The 19,897-nt window shown below is 38.0% G+C and overlaps 1 protein-coding gene across 10 annotated transcripts in view; it reads right to left on the reverse strand.

Annotated features, from left to right (window-relative positions):
• HTR4 (5-hydroxytryptamine receptor 4) overlaps positions 1–19,897 on the reverse strand; it is a 239,355-nt gene that overhangs the window by 100,255 nt on the left and 119,203 nt on the right. For all 10 annotated transcript variants that reach the window (XM_088133628.1, XM_088133626.1, XM_088133630.1 and 7 more), the window contains one exon: positions 2,253–2,406. In XM_088133628.1, the coding sequence (XP_087989754.1) occupies positions 2,253–2,406 (154 nt within the window). The remainder of the gene's footprint in view (positions 1–2,252; positions 2,407–19,897) is intronic.

The raw sequence follows: 19,897 nt of genomic DNA on the forward strand, positions 1-19,897 counted from the left end.
GGCAGACTTGGCAGAGACTATCTAAAGGTTTTTAATACCCCCAGAGCCCCTGGATCATATCACCAGATTCTACTTTTGTACTGTTCAGTGCTACACTTTAAAAAAAGGTGTACTACAACTACAACTTCCATCAAAGAGAAAGCTAAAAGTGCAAGAAAGGAAAAAAGTAGAAGAAAAATAGAAAAGAAAGAAAAAAGATAACAAAGAAGTAGCTTCTGATCTTCTTTACAGCAGTTCTAATTATAAATTTATCTCTTACTCTATGGTTACAACATAGCTCTCTTCTTTCTATAATGAAAGTAAATGCCATTTCCAGTAAATGCAGATATTGTTTTTTCTCTGATCAAAGAAGTCAATTTAGCCATCTCAACAAGTTCCATCATCTTTACCAACCATTCCTCCATTGTAGGTATTGCTGAATCTTTCCATCTTTGTGCTTACAATAATCTCGCTGCAGTTATTGTGTACAAAAACAAAGTTCCGTGACTTTTTTTCCAAAAGGTATACTATAACTTCAGATAGTCTGGGCACACCCAAAAAAGGTGGAAAGATTGCCTATCCTTGAACTATAGGGATTCCCTTAAGGAAACCACTCTTCCAGAAAGCATCCTCAGATCTACCTCTGTTCAAATAGACATGTTTCGTCTTATGTAACCAAGATCTCCCCCATCAGAAGTACAATATGAACACAATACGAACATATTCACTTGGACAAGGCCAGGCTTTTCTATTGTTTCCACCTGGGTCTTGGAGGGTTGCTTGAGAAAGAAATGATACTTTTAGCCTATTTTAGAAGTTAACTATTATTTTTGTGTGCTTTTGACCGCAGGATTATGGGATACCACTCTAACTGCTGTGGCCAAAGAGAATACCGGGGCTTATAACAATAGATCTAAAGGCAGTAAAGGGGCTCTGGGGTAATGAATGTCCCAGCCCTGTTTTAACTCTTTTACTTTTAATCAAACATTTTAAAATAAACGAACACAGAGTACTGGAATGGACTAAATATAACCTTAACTTTACAGACATTTCCAGTTCTAGGATTCAGTGAGCAAACTTTCCATTGCCATATAAATCTCTAACAACGAAGGACTCAAGTTTATAATAACCATCCAAATCACAGTGAGCCACAAATAGAAGAGAACAGCAAGTTGAAGAGTTTGCCTGATGGTTAAAGCCATTTTGAAAATGCAAGTAACATACATTTTGGATGGTACATTTACTCAGCTCTATGATATGGAGAAAAATTTAGCTTCCTGATCCCAGATGTGATGGTGTACGTTCTCTGGAAACATTTTGAAATATTTGGACTGGATTGTCACAGTATCCATTTGTTATTTTTTTGTTTTATTTATGAAATTTATAGGCTGCTCTAATCTGTTATGACTCTGGGTGGCTTACACAGTAAAAATACAATAAAAATACTACAACCATAAAAAATCTAAAAAGAAGCAAGTTATTTAGAAAAGCCAGAATATCACACAAGAGGTCCATCACCTGTTCTTACTCAAGGCCTGTGCTAGTTTCCATATAGACAGCAACAAACATGGACTAAGTGGAGTTGTCCTTAAAACGTTTGGATGCTACCCCTCCGCTCAGAGGTCAGGCTAGCTCAAATCTGACTGGGTTGTAGTTTAACTAATCTAGGATCATATACAGCAACGAATCAATTTTAACATTATTTTGTCTTACTTCAAAAATATTTATTTTTATTGTTTTTTTCTTGCAACTTTCTTTTATTATGATAGAATTTTAAACTGTTCAAAATATTGAGGGCCTAGTGTAGCATTTCACAACTGGGATTCTGTGGAATTCTAGACTTCCACAAGAGGTCATTTATAGGTTCCATGAGGGATCATCACTGAAAAATGAACTTTGTGCATTGCACAATGCTAGCACTCACAGTGGTGGGAATTTTTATGCACCACGGCTCAGCTGCTGGCCTGCTGCTTTGCTGCTGTGGTAAAATTTGCAAAAAGGGGATTGCGCAGATTAGAAGTGAATATGAATTGTTGCCATTTTTATGGGACCTGAACATTATTTCAAGGGTTCCTCCAAAGAAAAAAGGTTGAGAAAGGCTGGTCTAGAGGGGAAAAATACACATTTATAATGTATATAATTTATACTTTAAATCCATTATAATAGAACACAATCTTTCAAAGCTAAACAGTGTTGTAGGCAAAGAAAAAAAAAGAGGTCTTTTGATTTTGACCTGGAATAGGTTTCACATCAGGCAACTGAGATCTACTCACCAGGTCCATGATGCCAATGCTATTCCAGCCTTGCATTATAGGGAGAAAAGAAATAAACATTGGGATTACCCAGCAGCCACCCAGCATTAAAGCAATGCGTAGTGGAGTCATCTTATTCCTGTAAACCAATGGCTGGCAGCAGATAGCATAGTACCTGAAAAGGCAAGAAAAGAAAATTATCTTAAATAATGGGCAAAGGCAACATCAATATGGCTTGCATCTATATCCCTTCTCCTTTAGAATGCTGCACTATTTTATCTGAGGGCATGACGGTTCAAACAGCCCGAAACTTAAAGCACCTGTTCAGATTTACAAATGAGAAAATTTGCCAAATGTCTGAATCAAATCTGGTTTCCCTTGCTCCCTCCGTTACCTTTCACATATAGCATAGCCTTTTTTTTTTTTTTTTTTTTGCTCTTACATACATTCACAGCAATTTTCTAACGAGAGGGAAATAATTATCATCTTTATGAATTTCCCAATTTCCTTCCATATTTAGCAGGGGGGAAAAAATCCTGAAGTGGATGAAAGTTACTGCAGCATTTTCGATTCAGAATAAAGTCTTCATTAACTCCTCCTCATTCTTCAAAAATCATAAAATCGCAATCTCAGGTTGGGTTTCTTACAAAGAAATACATTGATTTTAGATTGGACACTTTCAATGACAATATGAAACAAACTGTTAAGGTTTGTATGTATCTGCCCAAGTCTTCAGGCTGGGATGTTGCTCACAAGCCCACGATTAAGGTAGTCATGCTTGGTACCAAGAGTGTTCTCCTCTCTGTGAAACTCCCACCCACAAACTGAACATTTGGCTCTCTTTCCAGCTAAAGAGTGTTAAAAATTGTTCTTCTGTTTTCTTCCAATGTGCTTTTTTTAATTAACAGTGCCTGACTAAATTTTTAAACTGCCACTGATTATTTTTTATATTCTTATTTTCCCCTGAGACATGCTGCTGTGAGCTGGTGAGGCTTTATGCTTCCCTATTAATTCATACACACACACACACACAAACAAACACACACTGTAAGCAGCCATGAAATAATCTATTTGCCCTGAAATATAACACAACAGGATCTAAATAAAGAGATTGGGACAGTTTTGGCAACTTGCACGTGTGTGTGTGTGTGTGCGCGCGCGCCTATCTATCTATCTATCTATCTATCTATCTATCTATCTATCTATCTATCTATCTATCTATCTATCTAAGCTAATTTTTATAGCCCTTACAGTAGAGTTTTCCTTCCTCATTTTTGTGGACTGTTATCCTTTCCTTCTTTGTATGTTGGTTTATCATTTGGCTAGCAGTAAGACATCTAAAATATCCTGTGCTGTACAAACAGAACTTGCATATTTGTGAGCTTAACGGCAGCCTTTTTCTTCTTTCTTTCTGGTTCAACCTGGTCTCCCCACTCTGCTTTTGATTTAACCCAGTCTGAAGGGTTAGATGACTAAAGGCCCCTGGAATTTCCAAGAAGAGCAACTCTGAGGAAAGAAAGAAAAATCCACGTAACAGAAATAACTAAAACTGTCTTCCAGCAGTTTCCCCAAATACCTGTGGGCTGCTGCTACTTGAAGTACACAAGTCCAGAGCACGCACATCCTTTGTACATTCAGAAGGAGCCAACCAATTCTGTGGATCCCACCTCTTGTTATTTTCATCATGCAAACAACCTTGAGATATGCAAGAAATCTGAAGCAGCATCTAACTCACCTCTGTGGCAGACACTCTGTGGTAGCATTAAAAATGTAAATATTTGGTGAACAGGGAGGCAACTGTCATTATTTGAACCACAGGAAAGCATTACTGAGGAACATCCTAATGACTCTTGTCTCAGAAAGAGTTTTCCCCTCCTGCTGATGTTTATGCTAAATGAGCCGAAAGGTCTGCACAGGTGGTCATATGCTAGCAAGAAGGAAAAGCATTGCACTATTGTTAACACTAAGGACAGCTTAGTACTTAACTTATTGGTAGAGCAAAAAGAAAGAGAGGAAAAGTTGCTTTCCACATGGGGAGTCTACTCAAAGGTAAAGTCGTTTTAGAACTCAAAGGTAAAGTCAAAGGTAAAGTACCTAAAGGTAAAGGAGATGGATGTTGTTTTAAAGCAGTCTCTGTATATCATTAGAAGATGTGATGAGATCATTGAAATACCAAAAGTTGTGTTAATTTAACATGTGCCAGGGCTGGAGTCCCCAACAAAAGATCTGGAAATGCCTGCTGACCTTGATGCCCCCAGGGCTTTCATCTTGACCTTTCACATCTTTGAGAGAGGGAGGGAGGGAGAATTGCATGCTGCAAAGAAATACATGAGCTTCCAGCATTACTTTTATTTATATCAATGGTTCCCAAATGGACTCCATCAACTAACAGCATCCCCAGGAAGGTGTGTGTGTGATTATAGCATGGTTGCAGCACTGTACCACAAGTTCCACCCTCCTCTACGTGTGTTGCAATGTTGCCCGCAATTCCAAAGGAGTTTGGGCTGTTATGCTGCTTTAATCATTCCGATTAAAGTAGCAAAAACCTGCAAAAGCTACTTCTGTCAGCTTTCTTGGAAAATAAAGCTGTGTAGACTTCTGGTGAGGATATGATGAACTGAAGATGTCCCTGAAAAACTGTGACAAAAACAGATTTATAAAAATTTGCTTTTTGGAAAAGGGTGATTGGAGTGTTGTTTTTAAGAAGTTATAAATGGATTTAATATAAATTGGAAATTAAATAGAAAAATCCTTCCTATGGGAAACTAGCCAAATTTTTGCATTCAGAAGAAAAACAATATGATAAGATGGGATTTTGAAGGTTGGACACTAGAGGTCACCAGAAGCAAATAAAACAATGGATGTATTGAGAGAGATGTGAGAACAAATGACTCAGAAGTTATTTTTAAAGATTTCTACCATTATTGATAGAGTAAATGATGCTATGGAAGAGGAACAAGTTTTACTGGAAAAGAATGAAATTGATTCAAATGTGGACTTAAAAATGACAGACTACAAGAAGGATATGGAACAAGATGAAACATGGATTTACAAATGACACTGGCTTATGTTTTAATAACTAAAAAGGACATACAAATAATAGACCAGAAGAGTGACTTGGACAACCTTTTTATATTGGATCTACAAAAGGGACTTGTTAATGTTGTCAGTCACTTTGTGTCAGAATCTGCAGCGATCAAGATATATATTAACTAGAGGACTGCTTTGTTAGTTTAGCTAACGCTATAGTATACTTTGATTTTAGGGAATGTTTTCTTGTTGTTGTTCAGCCGTTAAGTTGTGTCCAACTCTTCGTGACCCCATGAACCATATCACACCAGGTCTTCCTGTCCTTCGCTGCCTCCCTGAGTTTGCTCAGTTTCATGCTCATTGCTTCAATGATGCTATTGAACCATCTCATCCTCTGCCGTCCTCTCCTTCCTCTAGGTTTGCCATAGCTTTCCTCCCAAGGAGCAAGTGTCTTTTAATTTCATGGCTGCAGTCTCCGTCTGTGGTGATCTTGGAGCCCAAAGAAATCAAGTCTGTTACTGCTTCCATTTCTACCCCTTCTATTTGCCAGGAATTGATGAGTCCAGATGCCATGATCTTCATTATTTTAATGTTGAGTTTCAAGCCAGCTTTTGCACTCTCCTCTGTCATCCTCATCAAGAGGCTCTTTAGTTCTTCTTCACTTTCTGCCATTAGGGTGGTATCATCTGCATATCTGAGGTTGTTGATGTTTCTTCCTGCAATCTTAATTCCGGCTTGTGATTCTTCCAGCCTGGCATTTCTCATGATGTACTCTGCATATAGGTTAAATAAGCAGGGTGACAGCATACAGCCTTGTCGTACTCCTTTCCCTATTTTGAACCAATCGATTGTTCCATGACCGGTTCTAACTGTCGCTTCTTGGCCCGCATACAGATTTCTCAGGAGACGGGTAAGATGGTCTGGTCCATCTCTTTAAGGATTTGCCACAGTTTGTTGTGATCCACACAATCAAAGGCTTTTGCATAGTCAATGAAGCAGAAGTAGATGTTTTTCTGGAACTCTCATGCTTTCTCCATAATCCAGCGAATGTTGGCAATTTGATCTCTAGTTCCTCTGCCTCTTCGAAACCCAGCTTGTACATCCGGTAGTTCTCGGTTCACATACTGCTGAAGCCTAGCTCGTAGGGTTTTGAGCATAACCTTGCTAGCATGTGAAATGAGTGCAATTGTGCGATAGTTTGAGCATTCTTTGGCATTGCCCTTCTTTGGAATTGGAACGTAAACTGACCTTTTCCAATCCCGTGGCCACTGTTGCGTTTTCCAAACTTGCTGACATATTGAGTGCAGCACTTTAACAGCATCATCTTCTAGTATTTTAAATAACTCAGCTGGAATACTGTCATCTCCACTAGCTTTGTTGTTAGTAATGCTTCCTAAGGCCCACTTGACTTCACTCTCTAGGATGTCTGGCTCAAGGTCAGTGACCACACCAGCATGGACATCAGGGACATTAAGATCTTTCTTGTAGAGTTCTTCTGTGTATTCTTGCCACCTCTTCTTAATCTCTTCTGCTTCTGTTAGGTCCCTACCTTTTTTGTGCTTTATCATGCCCATCTTTGCACTAAACGTTCCTTTGATATCTCCAATTTTCTTGTAGAGATCTCTAGTCTTCCCCATTCTGTTGTTTTCCTCAATTTCTTTGCATTGTTCATTTAAGAAGGCCTTCTTATCTCTCCTTGTTGTTCTCTGGAAATCTGCATTCAGTTGCTTATATCTTTCCCTTTCACCCTTGCTTTTCACATTCCTTCTTTCCACAGCTATTTGTAAAGCCTCATCAGACAGCCATTTTGCTTTCTTGCATTTCTTTTTCTTTGGGATGGTTTTAGTTGCTGCCTCTTGTACAATGTTACGGACCTCCGTCCATAGTTCTTCAGGCACTCTGTCTACCAAATCTAATCCTCTAAATCTATTCATCACCTTCACTGTGTACTCACAAGGAATATGATCTAAGTCATACCTGAGTGGTCTAGTGGTTTTCCCCATGTTCTTCAATTTAAGCCTAAATTTTGCAGTAAGAAGCTCATGATCTGAGTCACAGTCAGCTCCTGGTCTTGTTTTTGCTGTCTGTATAGAGCTTCTCCATCTTTGGCTGCAAAGTATGTAATCAATCTGATTTCGGTATTGACCTCTAGTGATGTCCATGTGTAGAGTCATCTCTTGTGTTGTTGGAAAAGAGTGTTTGCTATGACTAGCTTGTTCTCTTGACAGAACTCTATTAGCCTTTGCCCTGCTTCATTTTTTCTTATTTTCTTATTTTATTTTATTTTAATGTTTTTCTTATTCAATTTTTCTTATTTTATTTTATTTTAATGTTTTCTTAGCTTGCTTTGATTCTGCCATTCTCACTGGTGGGGGAGGGGGGAGTGAAAGCAGACAGAACCTGAGGAAGATTGAAGGCCAGGAGGAAGATGTGTTATCAGGAATTGGAATGTACAAGGCCACATATCTGTGAGAACCAAAAGTGGTGCCTAGAACTGAAGGGGGATAAAAGTAGAGATTAAATTACGCGGGCGTTAGTTTTAGCAATGCTTGGCTTAGAGCTGCATGTATCATCCAATAAATGAAGTCTTTTTTTAATCTGCTTTGGATTTCAAGAGATTTGCCTGCACTGGGGCTTGAACATCGTAGACCTGACACTTTGTGAGAAGAGACAAAGTGAAAATGAAAAGAAACCAAGTGTAGGGACACTATTTGAAGGGACTAAAGATTAAGATTGTTGGGAGCAAGGGGAAGGAATATAAAGTGGGTTTATTTGACTAAGGTTAAAATAGATATGTTGCTATTTTTGGAACTTTTTAATGATTTTTTTCTGACCAGGACTAGATGATGATGTTTTAGGGTTTTGTTTATAGATAAGAGTTCTATGGGAAAGAATTTATTTGCTGTATTTTAAATGTATCTGAATAAGGTTTAAAAAGTCATGTTATTATCCCTAGTAACTTATACTGGATTTTTACTGATTGTATTTGAATGATGAGCTTTGGGGGATTTGTTTAAAAATAGAAAATGAGATATAAATGTAAAAGGAATGAATTCAAGTGGATTTATTCAATTAAGTTTATAATAGATATGTGGTTATTTCTGGTAACCCTTAATGGACTTTTGCTGATTAGGATAGATGATGAGGCTTTAAAGATTCGTTTATAGAGAATGAGGTGAGATATGGGGTGAAGAGATTGTTTCTTGTATTTCAAGAGATAATGATAAGTTGTTAAAGTTGTTTATACTTGCTGGGACGAAAGGGGAAGTTACTTGTTTTTTTCTTTTAATTTTTTTTTCTTTTTCTGCACTTTTTTCTTTTTCTTTTTTCTTTTTTAACTCTTATAATTTGCATTGGTTTTATCTGTACAATGTAATCTTTAATAAAATTGTTACAAAAAAAGAAAGAACGAAAGAACGAAAGAGAGAGAGAGAGAGGGAGGGAGGGAGGGAGGAAGGAAGGAAGGAAGGAAGGAAGGAAGGAAGGAAGGAAGGAAGGAAGGAAGGAAGGAAGAAAGAAAGAAAGAAAGAAAGAAAGAAAGAAAGAAAGAAAGAAAGAAAGAAAGAAAGAAAGAAAGAAATGAAATGAAATGAAATGAAATGAAATGAAATGAAATGAAATGAAATTTTGGAAGTAAGGCCCCTCCCCAGGGAAAACCCCCCCACAAATGAATGAAGGATGAAGGATAGTTCTCCAAAGGTTGCATTCTGCCAAACTGATACTTTATAATGGGACACATCCCACTTACAAAAGAAGTAAACTTTATTTAGCCAATTCTGTATGGCAGGGAAACCATTCCTTCTTAGGGATGTGGGTTTTACTATTTACAGTAATTCAAAGGGTGCAGAAAAATTCTTGTCCACAAGGGTTGTCCACAAATCTTTCCAAAAAGAACACAAGCATTTGGCTATACTCATAGCACACTCATCTAAAGTAAGACTTCTTGCAGCCATTTCCAAAAGATGCTGCATATAGTATCCTAGATGTTTCTCCCATTAAGTATTAATTTTCCCCAGTTAGAGTAAATATAAGGACATCTTAAATGGGATGACTGGTAGGAGAGTAGAAATATCCCTTTTCTTTTTGTGATTTCCAGCCATTTTTATTGGAATTTTTCTACCTTTATGCAAGAGCATGTGCTTGATGTATGAAAGTAAAAAAGTGGTAACGTGAAGCCCATTAGCAATGTTTCCACATTATTAACCAAAGAATGGAGATGAATCATAAAAGTACAATGATATATGGAGATATTACATTATTACATCATGAATAGAAGTTGTGAAGATTCTGAAGATAGTTCCAAAAGCCATTCTGAACATGTAAGTCACAGTAATTCTTCTCTTTTTCAAGAAGATATAGAGGGGTAAGTAGTTTTCCTACTATTTCCTACTATGACCGCACCTGCTAATAGTAGATGATGGCACCCATCCAGCCTGAGGCAACAGATAATACATATGCACACATGTGCACACACACTCACTTTCTGCTATCAAAGTGCTTAGCACCCAAAGCTTTATGTCTGATAGCACAGGAGCGTATTAAGCTGCACTTCTTAGGAGCATACTAAGCTGCACTCTTTGAGAGCAAAGTAAAAGCATAGAAGCCACAGCATTTGGTATCAACAAAGGACTCCCTCACTTAAAGTGTCACAACAACATCAAGTTAGAGTACACTAAGACAGTTCGAGAGAGACAGCTTGGACCACTTAATCTGACAATCACAAGTCTTCTTCTGAAAAGAACCTTTGTGTTTTTGTTCTGTACAATTTTATGGCCTGGTGAGCCACAATCCTATAGGCTTGTTTGCTTCTGTGGTATGGTACTCAGAGGAATGGAGCTGGTGAAGATATAGCCTGTAAGGATTGCTCCTGTTGAGGATGTCAAATCATTAATTTTTTTTTACATTTGAAGAGACCCGTTCTGGACAGCATTGGATAATGGCTTTGGGATAATTTTGCATTGAATATTTTTACATAGCACACAGAGTGCTTTCCTTCGGTTAGCAAGACAGGAAGAAAACATGATTAAGTAGACAGAGAAATGAGGAAATGAAAGGACTAGAAATTCCCCTGGCTCTGAATTCACTGAATCCAAAGCTGCAAAAGGATATAGAAACCATTTGAAAATGCTACTAGTGAATTCAGTCAGATTGTTCTGCTTTATAGGTTTATGAATTTTTTGGTCATCTGCAACTGACAGCATCAAGTGTCATCCTCGAATTTCTTGTTTGTTGGGGGTTCCCACTTCAATAGATGTATTTCTCCACAAATTTACACACATATGGGCACAAATAAGGGTTCAAAATATCCTCTACATATTTAGTTATCTAGTAATAATAAAATTCTAATAATACATTGAGTAAAGTTGTAGTACTACTTTACTCAAACAATATATATTTTTTATCATTGCTATAGGAATCTATGAAACCAGAACTTACAAAAGGGGGTTATTTTAATGCCTGCAGCCAAATTCTAGCTTGATGCTCTGGTACGATTTACCTATAACTGAAATATCTAAGTTTCAAAAGCAGTTTGTGACATAGCTTTAAGGGTTGACTATTCTCAGAAAGAAAAGAAGAGAGACAGAATTCTACTGTCTGTACAAGCTGCATTAAGTCCTCAGATTTATAACAAATAATATTTGAAACTGCTTAATGAATTCCATGAAATAACTAGGACAAAAGACATTCATTCTCCAAGGAGTCTCCAAGAAGTGAACTCAATTTGAAGGGAGTTTTACATAACCTTATCTTCTAAATGAAGAGAATAAAAGGACATACTTCATAACTCACACTGAAATAGTACGCACATTCATGAAACTTAATGTTAATTATATATAACTAACTACAATAACATGGTGGCTTCAACATTTAGCATCAAAGATTGGGCTTTATCTCTACCTAGAGATTTCCAATTCAGACATGTATCTGTTCTGTCCATGTGTCCCAGTTCTAAAAAATGTAAAGCTCTAAGAAAAACCATTCCCATGTTTTGATTTCCCTTGGGGATTAACTCCACTGAGTTTTATGATACTGTTGAAGTTCAGTATATGTGGGAGATATGCACCCTTCCTAGGCAGCAATCCATTATCCCCTCTAACAGACCCTCGGTGATAAAGTTTCTGCAATCTCTCCACCTAAAAATCCATAGACATGCATTAGCTTGCAAACCTAAGCTACTGCTTCTATTATTTATCTATGGAAGGGCAAATCGCCATCTCCAAATGTCAAAAGCCTACTCAGATATCAGGGATTCTTCTCAAAACTGACTGACCATTATGGATTACTAAGCAGCAGTTTCATCTAACCAAAGGAATTGTGTTGGGCAGCTACAAGACTATAAAAGATTGCACTCCATATACTTTGGCTTGTGGAATTCAAAGGGAGCCACCAGGAACTGAGCTGTGTTGGATCCTGAGCATGTTAGACTTTGGTGGAAGAATGTTCAAACTGGCCTTTGATAGATAAGATTGAAATAAACCAGACTAAGGAACAGATGTGTATTTTGGAATAGTGATTTCTAGCCTGCCATATCAACCTGTGTGAGTAAAAAATCCCAGTCCTAAATATTGTGGCAATAATTTCCACATACTGAATTAAGAGCTAGGAGTGAGCAGTAAGCTGGCCAAGTTTGCTGATGCCATCGAAGAGATACAAAGCAAAACAAGTTTGTGAAGATCTCTAATATGTAATAAAATAGCCAGCACAGTCAAACAGGAACTCACAGGAACAACATTTCTAACTTGACATATACAGAGATGTAATCTGAGCTGGTGGTAACTGATTAGGAAATAGATCTTGACAATGTAGTGCATAAAAACACTCTGGCAAAGCAGGATCTAAACCAAGCTAGCACCACTCCCAAGCATCCTGGAATAGTTGGAATGGTCATACTTGAGAAAGGCATTATTTCCCCTGAAAGCCCTGCCCCAGGAAGCCTTGCTTTCAGCAAAGAGATCATCTGTAGTAGATCAAAAGAGCAAGCATTCCCCAGTAGGCTGGGCACATATTGCAAATTTTGTGTGTAATGTAGAGCAGAATAGCAGCTGGTTGCAGATCTCTGGCAGGAGCTGGGAGATAATTGATTAGGGCTGGTTGGCTGAATGAAATGGCAACGTTGGGCTGCTCCTTCTGCAAGGGAAAAGCCAGCCAGATGGAAAGAGAAGTAGACATGCCTTGCTTGCCAGCTGCTGCCACACAGACCCTATGTACTAAGGTTACTTTTGGGGCACCCAGCTTGGAATTTAACTATGGGAGAGTTTACAGCTTAGGGGTGGGATGGATGAATGTGAGGGAGGCTCAGATGTCTCCTTGATGTTTCTGAGGGTTACTCTCCTACCATATCAGAGCAGAATATCTGAGGGTTCCAGATGCAGTTCACGTGCATGTTTTTTGTGATTGGCTTGAGCATGTAGTACACACACTTTATGCATGACATAAATATTGCAGACCTTGATCCACATCTCCCACCCTTGTAAAGGACTGAGTACTATGCTTATTATTGGTTTTGGCACAACGTGTCTGAAGTTCTTCTTTACTCCATACCTATGTGTATGGTTTTTACTAGTAGTGCTTACATACAGAGTATATTGACTGAAAGAGAATATAAATAGGTGTATTCACAGACATACACACAATTAACCTAATAAATCTACAGGTCATGAGATACTTAAAGATGCAGTGTGCTTTTGATGGTTGCAGAAGAAACTTTGTGAGTGCCTGACACAGTCACTCAAGTAAATAAGAGATTTCATTATCAAATCTTGCATTTTATTTTTAAAAACTGCCGAAGTGCTTTAGGCAAGCTCTTTCCTTATTCAAACGACGTGTTTATTATCTTCAGAAACTGCTTAAGAGCTCAAATAAGAGTCTATGGGAGTGGACAGCTATAATAAAGTTAAATAAATAATAATAAATAAGGGGCCTTGCTTATCCAAAAGAGTATTTTACTTCACAGCTGAAATTAAACTCTATTCTTATTCTAAACAATATTTTATTTCCAAAATCTACTTAAGTTGATAAAGGCTTTACTTATCCCAAATTGTATTATTTAGATGTATTTCTTGGTTTGGGCATTGAGGAAATTGCTCCCAGAGTGGCAGACTCAGTTACTAATGTCTTGCTTTGTTGGATCTACTTCTTTACGGCTTAAGAGACAAAATATATGCTTGAGGGAGGAGCAAAAATCAATGAGTGTAACTTTGCACATCATGGATTGCATAATGTGTTTAAATTACAACCCTATTTCTGATCCTGATGTGTTGGCAGGTATGAGTTAAGAAAATCTAATCATTTACATACAAATGTTTTGCCAAAGGCTTCCACTAAAGTATTTTGGGAAGCCGCCAGTGACAATAGCAGAATTAATTATTGTTTTTCATAGATTTCAAAAAAAAAAAGTTTAGTAAAACACTGTTGGACTGAGCAGGACTGAGGTGTTTCAAAAGCAACTTACTGCATTTCTTGTCCCAATTACAAGGATTCATTTATTCCCCCTCAATCTCAATCCTGTTCCTTTCACTTCCTTTTTGCAGCAACTCTCTTTCATTACATCTGAACAACCAAAATACCTTAGGAAGAGAAATAAGTTCATTTGTAGTTGGGGACTGAGAATTAATTAACTCCAACTTTTATCTGTTTTAATTCCAGCTTCTCAAAAGCCTCTTGGTTTGTTTTAATCTGTATAGGAATTCAGCAGGCTTGTCTGGAATGGAACCCACATTAGAGACTCTGTAAAGGTATTTACAGAGACTACTTGAATTCCATCTACTCTATTTCTAATTTGACAATTACTTTCTCATAAGAAATGTTTGCTCAGTATTTAGAATTCCTTCAAAATATTACCATCAGAGCTCAAATAGTTGCTGAAAGATTCCAACCTAACATGAGGGACTTACAGGCATTATTATTTATTAAATTTATACGCTGTCTGATTCCCAGTGATTCAGTGCATGGGAAAGCAGGAAATGTAGAGTATATAAACCACTGCCACTATGAGGGCTAGAGATAAGAGGAAATACAAATTTCTTCTTTTGAGAAGGCAGCACTACATGAAGGATTTGAGATCTGGCCAGGTATAAATTCTTAACTTTCATTCCTCTTATTCAGAAACTGTTGAATATTTTATCTGACTACTGTTTTCTGGAATACAATAGTTTCTAACTAGTATGGAAGCCCAACTACGAAAGGCACGTTCCTCCTTTGTATAAGACACAGCACACCACCCAGAACTGGGCAAAGGCCTCCATGGTCATGGTTCCCACCTGCTGTTTCAGCAGGAGTCTAAAATCCAGGAGGACACCCATCACAAATGTCTGCTTTGGGGGAAATGAGACTTTCTCCAGAGTAACTGTTAGAAGTAATGTTGTCAGGTTTCCAGATGCTTATGGATAAATAACAGGTCTGTCATGGTAGGGTTTAGTCTGAATTTGTTTTGCCCCATCCAGATCCTAACAACCTCAAGGCACTGGTTTAAGGTTTCTATGGCATCTCCACAGCAGCCCAGTATGCCAGGTACAACTGGGTATCATCAGTATATTGATTAACATCTCATCCCAAACCAATGCATGACCTCTCCCAAAGGTTTCATGTAAATGTTAAGTAATATAGGAGAAAGCCTTGTGTCCTGTGTATCCCACACTGGAGTATCCATAGACTTGAATGTCCCTCCCATAAGTACCAGCTGGACCTGCCCACTCAGAGGAGTGGAACATGGCATCTCCAACTTTGAACTCTTGCAGGTGGTCTAGAAGGACATCATGGTCAATGGCATGAAACACCTCTGGGAAGTCTAATAAGACAGGGGCATGCACTCTTCTCATCTATATCTTGACAAAGATTATTCACCAGAATGACCAATGTTGTTTCTGTATCTTGACGGGCCTGAACCCTAACCAGAACGGATCCAGATAGGCATCTGAAGATCTCTCCCTTGATCACAGATGGATCATAGAGGACCTAGACAGATACCTTCTAAATAGTGACTACTCATATACATATTTACCCATAAGTAATTCCAAGGCAAAGTACATGTGAAGGAAATATAGCTCAATATAGCACAGCTGCATATCTATAGACACAATGTTTGTTTTGGATTTCTACACATTCAAAAAGATTTATTACCAGAGGGGAAAAAATGTGTGTCTTTGCAGAAGGCTGCTGAGCCTTTCAATCATACAATGACAGTCATACGAATATAAGGGCATCTTTATGTAGATCAGAAGAAAAGCCTATTTTTTCTAACATCGTATTTCCCAGAGAGGGGAACTAGATGTCAATAAAATCTTAAACTGATCTTATAATACAGAAGCATGAAACTATTGATGTTCTTTCATTAAATAATACACAATTCTTCTCTTAGAATTTTCCAGGGCTGTGCTATAGAATTGCTTTACGTTCTTAAGCTAATGTCAATGCTTCTCAAACATGAGCAACTGTTTCTAAGCTTAGTCATTATCTCCCTTGCCCACCTAAATTGCTAAATGTCTTTCAGACATTACCAGGGATTAAATGAACATGCAAGATTGGGTAGAAGGAGAGCAAAAGGCATTTATTCTTTACAAAGAGTCCTCCCAGGTTGTGCAAGGCTGACTGCAGTGCTCTCATCTTTCCCATCACAAACATACGATGCAGAATTGAAAATAGCTAGAAAAGTCTGTTTAGAGATGCCCCCAAATTCTTAGTCTGAGAGTTCAGCTACTCGATTTGGTCACAAAATGCCTCTCAGGGTCAAAGTCCAGACTTCATTGTCCCAAGTGAATCCTTTTCCCCTGACTCTTTACTAACCAACCAGGCTGATGAAACTAAGAAAGAATGACTGCATCTCACATTACACAATCCCAAAAACAAAACAGAAAGGCTCCAAAGAAAATAAAGTAAGGAAACAACACTTGCAAGGGAAAATAGGCAAAGAGCAGCAGGGCTTCTGATAAGCAACTCCTGGGACAGTCCATGTGACACACACTCACATCCTGTTCTTAGGCAGAATATTTCTGTGAGGTCTACAGCATTGCCAGTAATGAACTGTGCCTTAGATGCATCCATGAATCAAACTCTTCTGGGCAGAAAAAGGCTGCCTTGCCATCATTTACTGCTTCTCCTTTTTTTGTGGACTTCACACAGAGTTTCAGGACTAAGCTCTTGAGTTTTGACAGAGCAAAAATGCAGACTAATGTATTTCCTGCTAAGTAAATTTGCAACTGAAAGAACTAGGCCACATTTTCATTAGTTTTTTTTTTTCCTTACAGAGCTGTCCTATAACTGATTTCTATCAACATGTGATTGATATGCAGGAAAACTGACACTCCTAATATCTTATTTATTATTAAAAAGTGTATGCTGCCCTTCAAAATAGCGTTCCCAAGGTAGCTTACAGAAAATAAAAAGCACTAAATAGAACAACACAACATGTTAGCAATAAAGGCATGAACAGTAGGCAACTTGGTTAAAAAATGTCATTATGGTATATATTCACAGATTAATATATTCAAAGGTTTGGGGCATCCATGGCCAATATGCCTTACTAGTGCCAATCCACAAAGCCAGAAAGTATAACAAGAGACTGGGTGCAGAGACTTTGACCCATTATATTGTTCCTTCATTTACTGTCCTATAAAATAGATCCCAGGTAGCCTAAAATCAGCCATTAGGTCTCTTCCACTGGCTGAGAGCAACAGAAGCTTCTGCCTGTTAAAGAAACCAGAGGTCAGTTCCGGTCAATAGATGCATGAGAACCCAGATGGCCAGCACTGATGAAATGAAGCTCTCTCTAATTTAGGAGACAAGCCATTAATAAGTTAATCACATAGCTTAATGAAGTAATGACTCTAGCCCTGGTTCTCATGAGGCTGTTATTCCATGTGGACAAATGGACTTGGGGTTTAATATGCAAAGCATCCTTCCTGTGTTTTATATATTGAAATGTAATCACATACATATATTACTATCAATGTGTCAACAGCAAGGAGCATTTACTGAATTAATAAAGGTGTTATCAGATTAAATCACATCCCCAAATACTCAAAGAAAATAACTAGATACATGTGCTTCTTTTATGTGCTTGTCTATAATATTTCAAGAACAATATTATTTCTGTTCTATTGTCATTGGAGGGGAGGGTGCAGCAGTATTTATCCATATTATGCCAAATACAAGAATTCTGATGCAACTCTTATTTTTGTATCCCAGAAATTCTAGCATCATACATAAAAGTCTCATAAAAAATATTAGCTACTACCATGTACCAAATTGTCATTTATCACTGCCACAGCTGCTTCCTGTCATTGCTGAACAAATTGGTGCAATTCCAAAGATCAACTCATATTTTTGCATTTTCAGGCCAAAGAATCAGAATATGGGGATGCAGATGTATTCCTCTCCATCACCACTTTTCATTCTGCAAATTCCCCCTTTCCACTACTGATTCAGGGAAATGTGATGCAGGGGACCAGGAACTGGATCTCTGAAGATTCTTCCTTGGGAGAAACCTTAGAAGCTTTCCCCAGAAGAGGAAAAATCAGGTTCAGGGGGAACACTGAAAATCAGGAAATATCACCTGGCAGAAAAGAATTACATTCTTCCTCTTTTAACTCTGTGCTACTTTTAAATGTACTTTTAAATAAAATGTGTTAGTTGGAAAAGCTGCTACAAGACTCATCCTGATTTGTTGTCACCATAGATTAACATGGCTCTCCTCCTACAATGTCTTAAATGTACATGAATCTCTTGTGACTTCGTTAACAGGGTTACTTTGCCTCAAATGGAAGGTTTTCACAAAAATGAGATATTTACCTCTATGGGAACCATCAATTGACAAATTTATTAGTAGAGTAGCTCTCTAATGGTAGGAAAAGGATCTATATATCCATATCTGTATCTCCATCATCAAAATCTGTATTTCAGTAATATTTTAGCCATAGTGAAATATTAGAAAATTGGTTCCTTATGCTGAATTTTAGCATTCCTTTTGAGACTGTTTTCAGAATTAGAAGACATTTGCTGAAAACAGGGATGGCCTTTCAAATGGAAGTCAGCACCGAAAAGAAACCCAAGGAAAGGAAGCATGAAACCCATAACAGAAAGCCCTTGACACACAGATAAGTCCCAATGAAGCAGCAGACGTTCTTCAGTATCCAATTACAGTTTTGGAGGAATAAATCACTGTTTTTGGCAAACTGGTACTGTGAATTTCAATTACATAGTTCAGTGCTTAAGAAAGGTTTGACAATTAGTTAAAATGGCTTGTCAGCTCTTACTCAGAAACAAGCCACAGAGTTATTATAACAGACTATTTTCACAAGTAACATTTGCCTAGGGCAGCGAGGCAGAGGTGAAAGAGAGAAGGAAAGCAAGGAGATCCTGTTAAAATTTTAAATTTAGTCTTAAAATCAGTCACAAACTTCTAATTCTACTTTGGGGAATGGGGTGGTTACTGTCAGTGACAAGCCTGCAGGCATGTCACACTGTATATGTACCCAGGTGAAGTATCTAATGCAAATTTCCTGCCACAGTAAAATCATAGAAGCATAGAGTTGGAAGGAGCCATTTAGATTCCTGAGCCTAACCCCAGCTGAGTAATGGATCACTTTTCCATTGTTAATCAAAATTCAGCACTTGCGGTAGGATCAAAGCTTGTATGTCTTCCTTTTCATAAAAATGATTTCTCTGTACTGAAGGCTATTGTACCTGTCACCTTCTCATTTAGCAGCCTTTGATATGCAAAGACTGCTTGAAGTTAGTCCTTGGAGAAGGAAACACATTCTTTGCTGAAGAATGTTGTTCCTTCTAGTTCTGCTTCCTATAGTCTGCCAAGCAGACGTGGAAAAGAAATGGGGCCTGTTGGGAACTGATAGGCAGTCTGGGTATTCCTGAAGAAAGAATGGGAAATATCTTCCTCTCTTGGTAGTGCTGCCTTCACCATTTTTTTCTCTCATTTGGAACTCTTCCATTTATTGCAGTAATGTGACTTAGTGCTATATGGGAAGAATACTGATAGGCCCGCAGCATACAGTATAATGTTTAGAAGGTCATCTAAGCTATGCTTTTATTGCGGTCAACGGCCACCCCTGTGTGACAGTGATACATGAAACAACATAAAAAGCACAATTTTTTACATAGTTATAAGATCCTAAAATTAAGACAATACTTTTTTGCATTAAGCAATGGCAGCTCTAAGAAATTTGTAGGAGAAGAGCTACAGCTCATGAAAGCGTATGTTTTTAATAGCATTTGCTAGTTGGAAAAGGTGCTACCTGCCTGTGGCCATTGAGGGTTGGCACCTCATGATGTTACTTGTAATAAACAACAGCAAACATTTTGGCCTTTTTCATGTTTTGGACATCCGGAGGTTTTAAGAGGCCAAAAAGGAAACACACACATAAAACCCTAAGAAAAATCAGTATGATGTTTTCGACATTTGGAGATTTTAAGGTTATACCAGGTACCTTGAGCTTTTGCAATGATTAATACTCTCAAGCTTTCCCCAAAAACAAAAAAGGAAAACAAAATCTCCCCCCCCCCCCCCGCCAGCCAACTGTGGGGTATGCTGCTCACAGCTTTCACTCCTTATGCAGAATTAACACCTACTAATGAAGACAGGCAGAGCTGATTCTTAGCACAGAACAAGCATTGCATATAGAACA

This window comes from Python bivittatus, unplaced genomic scaffold, assembly GCF_059951505.1.
Source record: "Python bivittatus isolate LINGU-HERP-01145 unplaced genomic scaffold, Pbiv_v1 ctg000080_np1212, whole genome shotgun sequence".
Classification (NCBI taxonomy): domain Eukaryota; kingdom Metazoa; phylum Chordata; class Lepidosauria; order Squamata; family Pythonidae; genus Python; species Python bivittatus.